This window comes from Cimex lectularius, unplaced genomic scaffold (assembly GCF_000648675.2).
Source record: "Cimex lectularius strain Harlan isolate CLEC.00 unplaced genomic scaffold, Clec_2.1 scaffold201, whole genome shotgun sequence".
Lineage (NCBI taxonomy): Eukaryota > Metazoa > Arthropoda > Insecta > Hemiptera > Cimicidae > Cimex > Cimex lectularius.
The window spans coordinates 516690-527955 of NW_019392805.1; the positions used below are offsets into that span (position 1 = coordinate 516690).

Below are 11266 nucleotides of genomic sequence, written 5' to 3' on the forward strand. Positions count from 1 at the left end.
TTTATCCTGAGCAGAATTGTGCGAGCAGTTTCTACTGAATAAAATGTTCCACTTTTCCACCTTTCCATTTGATTGGTGAAGTTATATACCAGGTTTGAGTGTGTTTGATCGTCTTGGCCTGTCTATCCTCGCCGGGTTGGTCTGTTCGCAAAATGCCTAAGACAGACCCAGTGAGGATAGACAGTCTTGATCGGTAAGGATTAAATCATAATAGGGTCCTGTGAATCAGGGTTGCGGTCATAGTGATTCATGAGACATTATTACATACAGTAAAGGTTGGTTGATTGAATAGAATATATTATTAAATCATAAGACAGACAACAAGAGGAAATCTCACTGTTAAAAATTTCTTGCCATTGTCAATTTAACATATTGGAGAAGTGAATATTTTTACATCGCCTGTATACATTATTGTCGATAAAGGATTAACTGTTATTTTTGGGGAGTTTGTGCTCTTCTTGAATTGTGATAAATACTTTAAAGACAACTTTCTAGGAAAAGGTCAGTTTCCTGGGTTGTTTGTATGTAAACAAAAACAAAGGTCACGCCAGTTAATCTTCATCTTTTTTCCGGCATTTTAAGGTGATTTAATTTTTCTAGGGCATAGGGAGGAGGAAGTGCAGTCCCCCTAGTAGATACGTCTCGTCTCAAATGAAGAGTGCAAGAATAATTGCCACTCAAGTTTCGAGAAAACAACAATTGGGACGAACTTTATCCAAGGTACAAATTTGATGTGACCCCTTTCTCCTCTTCCTCCTCAACATCCGATCGCGGGTGAAAGATGAAGGCGAAATTTTGCATGCGGGGGTTGTTGTACGCCCCTGGTCTAGAATCACTTACCTTATTTTGTTTTATCTAATGACCCCAATGTACCCTAATTTTGTTCTATCCGTTCCTTGACATCCTTCTGCTAGGAGAATGGATGTCTTCTGCTTAATTGTATCTTAGGCTTGTTGTGACTAACTATGGCGCCCTGTGTTCCTTGTTTTTGTTCATATTCATCGATCATTAAGTATAAATGTAAGAGACTTTCTCAGTTTAGGAAACTTCATCTTTATAATTATTTTAATAACATGTTATTTTTGTGTTTTTGATACATTAAACTTGAAATATTGTGTAGAAAAGTGTTTTTTTTTTTAATGTTTATGCTTAACATGGTTTATTGCCACAAGATGTGCCCTTCAAAATGAGTAAAACATGACACATTTGTTTTACTTTAAAAAAAACTTGGCTTTCTAAAAATATATATTAAATATTCAAGTTAATTATTTGGATTTCAGGCTTTAAAAAAATCATTGAACAATCACTTCTTGAAAACTTTCTTTCTTAGTGTTAGTGTTGATCATGACTAATGACCACTTATGTAAAAAATGCCCTTGACTATTTTTGTGGGATGAATTTTTTGAATAATGAAACACTTTTACTCTAATTATAAGTGTGCTGGGCATTGTGTTATTTTTAAATTAGTTATGTCAGGAAACCACTGCTTTTCACTCTAGTTTCCTCTCTATTTGTTATTGTTTCACAGCTTGCTCTTTTCTCTCCAATCTTAAGCTAAAGTATAGAAGAAAAAGTCTGGAAAAGTTGATAAATTTAATTTTGCTTTCTTATGTGATTAATAAAGTGTAAACAAAGCATGTTTAACAACATTTTGTGTTGTCTTGTTAAAGATTAAATCGAGCCCAAATATTTGTACAACGAAAGTTCTCTGATCTAGAAACTTGTTTGCCAATGAAAAACATTGAAATCCTGGATCAGCTTGTAAAAAAATGTTCTGTTGGTGTTAATATGATATTAACAATAAATAATATTTAAAAAATATTCAAAATGTAATATAATGTAATAAAAAAATATGTTTAACTGAATTTAGGAAAGTTTTTATAGTTTTTTGTTTTGTATTTGTTTAGAGCGCCAATGTTAGTAATGGGAATGATGAGACGACCGAGAATCCAGTAGGAAGAAGATCGGCTGCTAGGAATAACAACAAAGCGATTGAATGGAGTTCAGAAGAGGATGTGACGTCTGATAGCAGCGAAACGCCTAGAGTGACGACGAGAAAGGCCTGGTCTGATTATTGCACCAAAGGCCGGTCGTCACAAAGTGATGAGGACAACAATAACAGTAAGTCAATCTTGCCGTTTAAGTAAAAAGACAAAACACATAAAATCAAGTGTTTCCGATAGATAAAGGACGCAATCGTACTGGAAAAAAGAAATTGCGAAGGAAATTACCCCGATCTGGCAAAAACACCCCAGTCTATTCGGCCCCTCCGATGAGAGCCATGGCTCCAGCGAAACGCACCAAGGCAAAGACAAAGAAAGGAAAGCAGAAGAAAACAATCAAAATCAGTGGATTGGATCTCCTTCACAATGAAACATTGCTCAGTACTTCTCCACAAGGTAACGATTATTTTCTATAAGACAGGCCCTAGATGATAAATTGCACAATATTTGTGACTGTTTAGGGTTTGAGATCATTGATTGAACAAAATTTTGAGCGTTTTAATTTTTATTGCACCATATTTTTCATTGTACCGAGTAGGATTAATATTGTGCAATATTTTTAATCTTACACAATAACTGCAGCTAAGTCTAACATCTGACAACACTAGATCTTGTTATTGCTTAAAATATTGACGCTTATGTGCTGTCAATATTATTGCGTGATAAATTGGGATCAAGATGTCATTCAATACTATTGCACAATAAAAAATATTGTGCAATATTTTGTAGATCAAGAGTCCAAGTGGTAAGAATCATTCCTTCTAACCAATTCAGCCTCAACCAACAATCCAGTTATTAACACCATCTCCTTCACTCTAGAGAATCTCGGTGTGGCCCAGGCTTTTGATATGAAAGAAAGAAAAAGTTATTTCTTTATCCTGGAATCTTTTTTAACTAATAGATGCTTCAGTTCAGAAATATTATACCAATATAAGCCTGTGTCACACAAGGGAACATTGGTCCTGGCTTTTGTCCCATTAATTGAATGGCTTTCCTATGATGATACTAGGAAGTCAGAGGTCTTTTTGTTCCCTAAGCACTGCAGCCTTCTAGCTTATTGTACTGTCCTTGTTCCTTAGTTCAGTGCAATCGATTCGACCCTTTTTGTCTCCTAATGACTGTCAGTGCTACAATCCTCTCCTGGGTTTTCTTTGTATCGCTGGTTTTGTCTCCATTCTGGTAAGCATTCAACGATGATACAGGTGGCTATTTCTTCCTCCTCATTGCATAACCTACAAATGGGGTCATCATGGCTTTCCTTCTGTACCACAGCAATTTAGTGTTCATACTCAAATCATATTCGAACGTCCAACAGACAAGGACACCTTTAGTTTATATATAACTGAGCAAAAGGTGGATAACAAAACTAAATAAACAACAGTGTGAACTACCAAGAGTCACTAGACCAATATAAGCCAAGACCAATAAAGTAGTATTCTCGTTCTTATACCATTTATCGACTGACTTTACTCTGCATAAACACAATCTTTACTACAGCGATTTTATTTTCTAAGTCGAATCATATCCAAGCAACCTGCAATGTCCAGGGGCACTTTGAGCTTACAGGGCAAAATGTAGAGAATAAAACTAAATAGGCAACAATGTGATCTACTGATTTCTGCAAATAGTCAAGACCCAGACCTCGAATTTCCACACAAGATTTAAAAGACAACTTAATAGAAGTCTTGGACAACTTAAGAAGACTTTTAGGAAATCTGTTTTGACTGTAAAAAATTCGACTAAATTTTGATAGAACTCTGGGTGTTCTTCAAGATATCCAATATCCAACACATCCTATCAAAATTCCTCACATGAATTTGTATAGCTTATTATAATAATCTCTGATCAAATCTTATGACGTGGAATCCCCTAAAAAAACATACACCAATTTGTAATATGTAATAAATGTATATAAATGATTTCTTGATTAAAAATAAGCTTTATATTAAATGTAACTTATTTGTATTTATTTTACCAGCTAATGGGAAGAAGCCGCCCCCTGCCCCTGGGTGTGTGGATCAACAGCTTACATCGCTCTTGGCTGCTGGAACAAGTTTACCTGTTCACGAAGAACTCGAGATACCTAAAGCACCTGCCAATACGCCGTATTCTCTTCAGATACTTCTAGACTTATACAAGGATCAGATGATGCAGATGATCGACACAATGAAAAAACCAGATTTCAAGGAAAACGTTCAGTCCCAAGTCGCCATAGAAAAGGAGCGCAATCAAAAACTTACATGCAGAGCCGCTCAGTTGGATAAACAAATTAAAGTCTTGATTGATGACAGCGTTGCCCTTTTGAAAGTCCGTATGAATGAATTGGGCATAAATGCTTCGACGCCCGCCGACTTGTTATGCAAAGCGAAAGAGATAGTCATGAGGCATAAAGAACTACAAGCGCAGGCGAGCAAATTACAGATTCAGGTGGCCAACTTGGAAGAAAACAATGCTAGACTCTTCAATGACAGGCATCAGGAGCTTTCAGAGACAGCTCGAAAAGCAGGAATCACAACTCCCTTGACTCAAGAACACTTACTCCAGGAAATCTTATCAACAATGACACAACGAAAGAAACTACATTCTCAAGTTAATAAACTTGAAACAGAGCTGACCTCATTGCAACAACGAACTCATACAAATGTAATTTAATGTTGTTTTTTTTTCATTAACTTAATAAAACGTACTAAGTTTTTTAACCTTAAATTTTATTTTCAGAAGGAATCAAAACCGTCTAATGACAAATTGCCTAATGCGGCGAAGCAGAGTAGAAAAAGTCGTGATCACCGTTGTCGTTCTCAAGATTGGCCTGATGTTCCGGATGTGGAAAAGATCGAAGAAGAAAATCCTGAACTTCTTGCGAAAAAGATTTTGGCTACTGGAAGAAAGATAGAAGAAGGGAGGTTTAAGGATTCGCCTAAAACTAAGGATCTACACCCAATACCGATATCACCCAAGCCCAAGGAGCTACCGCCAGTTCCTATATCGCCGAGACCTAAGGACCTCCTCCCAGTGCCCATATCGAGACCGCCTCAGGTAAAAATATGATTTAAAAGTAATAATTTATGAGTTGAAAAGTTCTACTTTTTGTGTTGAATAAAATGATTAAATTTCTAGACTATAGTATAAAAATTTATTTACTTTTTAGCAAATAAGAAGTTCATCTGGTAAGGTGCAGACTCATCCGCATTCGCATCATGCACAACAGCTACAGTTACAGCAACAATCACAAGTTTTGTATCACCACCATCAACAGCAGCAACAGTTACAACAATTGCATCACCATCACCACGTTCATCAACCGAACCAGCTGACCCAGCAGCCGCACCAACAGCCTACTACGAGCAATGCGGGATTCACGTCAAACCGTGCCCAAGAGCCGCCCCGAGTAGCAAACTTTGAAGACCGCCTCAAGAGCATTATAACGACCGTTTTGAACGAAGACCAACATGCGAGAACACAAGCGGGCGCCAAAGAAAAAGAAAGGGAACGGGAGCGTGAAAGAGAGAGGGAACAGAAGGAAAGAGATAGGGAACGAGAAAGGGAACGGGAAAAAGATCGCGAAAAGGAGAGGAAAAGTACACCAGCATTTGTACCACCGTTACCGACACATCAAGCTCAGCCTGATTACACCCAGGTAGACTATTAATTTATTACATCGACACTTCAAGCTTTTTTTTTTATTTTTTAAATTTACCTATTTCTATGCATTTTTCATTAACCTTGTTCAATTTTCCTATTAGTATTCCCCATCATTTTACCTATCCTCAATCAATGCATCATTCATTTGGGGCACAATCTATTAATTTATATGTTCTTTATTATAGTTTCTAAAATATTTTAAGTTATTTTGTTTTGTTAAATTGGTAAAAAAAATTTTGCTGCTAAGGGAGCCCCAACCTTATTTGAGAACTCTTTCCACCTTAAAAACTATGTAGGCTCTAGCTTTCAATAGTTGATACTGTTATAGCTGTATAAATATTTTCTTAAATTGTTCCATTATTTTTATTTTCATTAATTTTTTTACATTAACCACTTAAAGTAACCGAAATTATTGTTTTTAACAGGTTTCTCCCGCGAAACTTGCTCTTAGACGGCATTTATCACAAGAAAAACTGGCTGCCTCACAGCATCCTCCCATCCCTTCAAACAGCAGCGGTATAGTAGGCACGAGAACAATCGGTGACCTGGTTAATGGAGAAATTGAAAGGACATTGGAGATTTCAAATCAAGTAAGACTTAAGAAACACTATTACACTATTTTTTCTTTATCATTATTGCAGGGAGTATTATTTAAATATATACTAATAAAGAATTCTGAATGATGGCTAACCCTAAAATTCCTTTGATTTTTGTTTATTTTAACCTCGCTTTATTTATTTATTTTTTATATTTATTTATTCAGTTTCATTAGTGTATAGTTTTCAAATATTTCAAGTATTTATCTTACCAATTTTAGAATGTAATGCATGCAAACTTCTTTGCGTAGACATTTTATGTTTAAAAAAACACTTCCTTGGTAGAATGTATTGGCAGAAATGTTGTTCCCTTGTTTCTGTAACAAACGCTGAACAGAAATTACTTCACCAATTTTAACTAACAGACGAAAACCACTTTCAGCAATACAGAAACTTTGAGCAGTCACGCAAGGTCAAGGTTACCAGGCCCATTTTTTCCTTCGCGCTTGTTTATATTTACTGGTCGAGGGCATTACAGGATCCAAACTTTTATAATATTATTTAACTTCGTGCTTAATGCAAATAAAAAAAAGGTGTCCTACGAGGGAGCACTTTTGGTCTCACATTGTCTACCATTTATACTGACTTGGTAATCAAGTGGGCACTGACTAGTGAGCTTAAAGCAGATCCTATTTTCTGTATAAGTTTTGCAGTCACTGCTTCTCATGTAAGTCTTGGTAAATTTCTAACTCAGTTTTATATTATAATCAAGTGGGCAGTGCCAACAATTTCTGACTCAGTTTTTCCCATTTTTTAAACACTCAAGAGAGCAGTGCCAATAGATTTCTGATTCCCGTTTTCCTCTTTTTTTTTTTTTTTTTTTTTTTTAAATCAAGAGGGCAGTGTCAACAGATTTCTGACTCAGTGTTTCCCTTTTTTAAATCAAGAGGGCAGTGTCAACAGATTTCTGACTCAGTGTTTCCCATTTGTATGATCACATGGGCAGTGCCAACAGGTTTCTGACTCAGTGTTTCCCATTTGTATGATCACATGGGCAGTGCCAACAGGTTTCTGACTCAGTTTTTCCCATTTGTATGATCACATGGGCAGTGCCCACAGATTTCTGATTCAGTTTTTCCCATTTGTATGATCACATGGACAGTGCCAACAAATTTCTGACTCAGTTTTCCCCCTTTTTTTTAGTAATCAAGGAGCCAGTGTCAACAGATTTCTGACTCAGTTTTTCCCATTTGTTTGATCATGTGGGCACTGCCAACATGTTTATGATTCAGTTTTTCCCATTAAAAAAATGATAAGTGAGCAGTGCGAACAGATTTCTGACTCAGTTTTTCCTTGAGTTGAAAAGGATACGAAGTGGGCTGTGGCTAATACCACTTTTCCGACAAGCTGTACTATTTTCCATTTTCTAGCTAATGCTTTACCTGCCGCACTGCTTAGTTAGTAGGTTTCTGATTCAGTCCCCCCCCCTCAAAATTCTTTCTGCCCAACAGAGAGGTAGATTTTCCTGATAGAGATATTGAGGAACTTACTTGTTTTGCATCTGATAAATTCATACGGTGTCATTTCTTTCTCCATCCATTTTCCCCCCCATGGCTTTTGAATGTGCTGCTTTACGGTTCTGCCCTCATCAATCTTACCTGATTTTATTTTCCCAGGAGTTGGCATTATTCCACATAAAGGCCAACTCTGGGTTTAAAAAAAAAATAAATAAATAAAAATAAAAAGCTGTGTAGAAAAACAACTTACGACCACTCGAACGTTAATGTATAAAGTCTAGAATTTATTCTTAGAAACTGCTTGTTATGAGATTTGTATCTTTTTTGTGGTTGGTAAAGTAATCCTGTTCAGCAATTTACATGTATATAATTAAATTTGTCTTATATTAAAACGATGGATGTCAACCTTGCAGGCCTTAAAATAAATTAAATTTTCCATATAAACATCAAAAAATCAATTCATTTTTAAACAATTAACATTAAATTAAATAATAAAAAATTATTAAATAACTCTTCTTGTACATTAGTATTTTCATGCAAACTTATATATTTGTATATATAGAGAAAAAAATAGTTTTTAATTATCAACAGCTGGCAAAATTAATCTATATATATTTTGCACAATTTAAGTTTTTTTCTCTTTTATTAATGATGCATGTATGTATCATTTGGTTTCAGTGTTGTTCCCAATATCAATATGAAGTTATTCATGCTGGTAGGCACACCCAGGAAAAAAAAGTCCTGAGTAAACATTTTTACCAGTGTTTACTTATAATTAAAGCTAGTTAGTTAACAATTTTTTAACGAGTTTTTATATTTGGAGGGTTGCAGGTTTAGTTACAAAATAATTCACAGTAGTATTAATAAATAATGTAGAATTTCCTGAATCAAAATCTTACGAGAAAAATGCGAGACAAATTTTTCCACAAATTTTTATTATGGAATTTAAAAAACAAACTAATATTGCAAATTTGATCTTGGTCGGTTTTCACGACTCAGCCATTAGCTGAATATTGAATTTGTCAACAGCATTTTGCAATTAACCGTATTAAATATTTTTAGAGCATCATTAATGCTGCAGTAGACATGAGTACAACTCCTTCTCATAGCTCTGTCTTGAACATGCACGTACCTGCAAGACCTGAAAGGGTTTCCCCTCCAGTGCCTCAAGGATATTCTCATGCAAGACATCCTTTGCCACATCATGTATGTTGGGAATCGGTGGTTAATCTAAAAAAAAGAATTGTTTTTTTTTTAGTATTTGTTTTAAACCGTGATGTATATTTAGGTTGCTACACCGAATAGTTCGAGCAGATACACACCTGTTCAACTTCCACGCGCCGAGTTGAAGCCATACCACGAGTCTTATTTCTCCGATGTCAAACCTTATCCTCGAGAAGAGCCAGTCGAAGGGTATGAAATTTACATTATTATTATTATTATTATTTTCTTAATGTTTTTAATTAATGTGTGTATTTAACAGGCTTGCAGCTACTCTCCACGCCAGGATTTTAAACGGAGAGGAAGTCAAACAGGAAGATCTGTCGTTACCGCATTATGAAAACCCTATGCTTGAAATAAAGACAGAACCGGGGAACACGCTGAGGAAGCGCCCGAGTCCTCATATATTTTCCCCTGTGAAAAGGCAACATTTGGATCCGGATTTGCCGCCTTGCTCGACTCTCCTATCTCCCCACCGACCCGAAGAAGGTTTGTGACAGTTTCTTCAATTAAATTTAAAAATGCCCAAGTTAAATAAAATAATAGTGTAAAATATGAACTTATCCATGTTATCGTTCTAGGCTTGGAGAAGTGGCAAGACAAGATCAGTTCCGGATTCGATCGGCTGGTGGCGTTCGCGTCGACAGAGCTCGATAAACGCAGGAGGAGCACCGAAGGTGGAGTCAGTTGCAACACGAGCCCCGATTCGGGAATCGGTCATTGTGAGTCATCTCTTATTAAGGATGGAAAAAAAAATAGGGGGCCGCCACAGTTATATAGACATGTAACACCAGAAAGGGATTCTCCTCCTGTTTTAGAATTACCACATGGGCCCCCAAGGACTCCATCGCCTTCTTCGCCCCCACCACCACTTCTCCCACTTGATGGACCTTATTCTCCGGTACCAGCTTTAAGTCCCCCATCACTGCCACTCCGTTACCAAAGATCGTCGGATCACCGCCATTTCAAGAAGAACTTTCTAATGTTTAATAATAATTTGTGCAATTAAGACTACATAACATTTAAATTAAGAGTATGATGCAAATTATTATTCAAATGTTTTTTGAATGTGTGTGTAAATGAATTTTGTGTAAATCCAAAATTGCCTTTGGGTTAAAAATTAAAAGTTTTCCAATGTGAAAAATGAATTTATTGTCAGTAGCAATATTTAAAATTTGATGTATAGGTGTTTTCAACAACTTTTGACCATAAGTTTTAAACTATGATACTTTTTAAGATCTCCAAAAAAAAAATTTTTTTTAATTGCAAACGGTCATTGCTACTACATACTAATAATTGTTTGCATGGAAACTGCTAAGGATGTGTGTACATTTTTTTTAAACACTTATGTATATTTTGAATAATAAATTATATACTTAGCAGTTTTGTACCAAACAATTCATGTAGATACTAGATAAATTAAATATTCCTATTTATTTGGTGTTTAAAGACATTTCAAATTTTGTGTTCATCAGATTTTAAGGGAATAACTCTTCAGATGTTTTTCATCGTTGATGCTTCTTTATCATTATCAATCACTTGTTTTATTTCTTTTTTTTTATCCTTCCAAATTCTTACCATCCATTTCTTTATCCTCTTTTTGTACCATACCACTGAGCATTTTGTAATAGTGGGGTTACACATTGATTGTTTTGATAACCATTTGTGATTAATAACTGTAATGGAGTGTTCTCTATTACAATATATATTTTGTATAACTAATATGTTAACTTTTTAATAGTTACCAATTTAATATTTTATGTTCAGTTATGTTGTTAATTGGATTTACGATTATTATTGAACTCTTGATAGTACAACATTGATTCTGAGTTTGCTTTAATCCCTCCATCATTTTTTAGATTTAATGTATAAATAATTGTACATTTTTTAGATACTATTTTGTATAGACTATAATATCGCTGACTTATCTTTTTAACACTGCCATATACTCTGTGTTCTATATTTAAGATGTATGGAAATTCTGTCGTATAAAATTAAAGTCATGTCTTTTGTATAACAACTCTTTTTTTTGTCTTCTTTTTTTCTAAATATTCTGTACAGTTTATATTGTTTCCTCAAAAACATTAATAAAAATAAATAAATTGGGCTCTCGAAGCCTTGTTCTTTCAATTTTTACATTGACATTGCTGGCCAAGGAATTGTTTAATTGCAAATTGTTCAATAATTGTAACTTTACTGTTATTTCATTTATGATGAAAATAAAACTGTTCTAAAAAGTGCTTTTTACAATTTATTCAAAATTGATTTATTTGTAAAGAAAAACGTATCACCATCTAAATCTTACCATATTCTAGTTTCCCTCCAAGTAATAACATTGTTTTTAGAA

The 11266-nt window shown here is 34.9% G+C and overlaps 1 protein-coding gene across 7 annotated transcripts in view; it reads left to right on the forward strand.

The window, feature by feature from the left end:
• LOC106671086 (histone-lysine N-methyltransferase, H3 lysine-79 specific-like) overlaps positions 1-11034 on the forward strand; it is an 85984-nt gene extending 74950 nt beyond the window's left edge. Inside the window, exons 10-21 of one of the 7 annotated variants that reach the window (XM_014401898.2) lie at positions 601-720; positions 1908-2121; positions 2172-2399; positions 3982-4646; positions 4722-5039; positions 5152-5640; positions 6071-6235; positions 8761-8904; positions 8987-9111; positions 9182-9408; positions 9501-9641; positions 9738-11034. In XM_014401898.2, coding sequence (XP_014257384.1) covers positions 601-720; positions 1908-2121; positions 2172-2399; positions 3982-4646; positions 4722-5039; positions 5152-5640; positions 6071-6235; positions 8761-8904; positions 8987-9111; positions 9182-9408; positions 9501-9641; positions 9738-9739 — 2838 coding nt within the window. In that variant the 3' untranslated portion in view covers positions 9740-11034. Of the gene's footprint in view, positions 1-600; positions 721-1907; positions 2122-2171; positions 2400-3981; positions 4647-4721; positions 5040-5151; positions 5641-6070; positions 6236-8760; positions 8905-8986; positions 9112-9181; positions 9409-9500 lie in introns of all 7 variants that reach the window. The other 6 variants (XM_014401897.1, XM_014401892.2, XM_014401893.2 and 3 more) reach the window with 6 other exon arrangements.
• Positions 11035-11266: the final 232 nt, after the last annotated feature.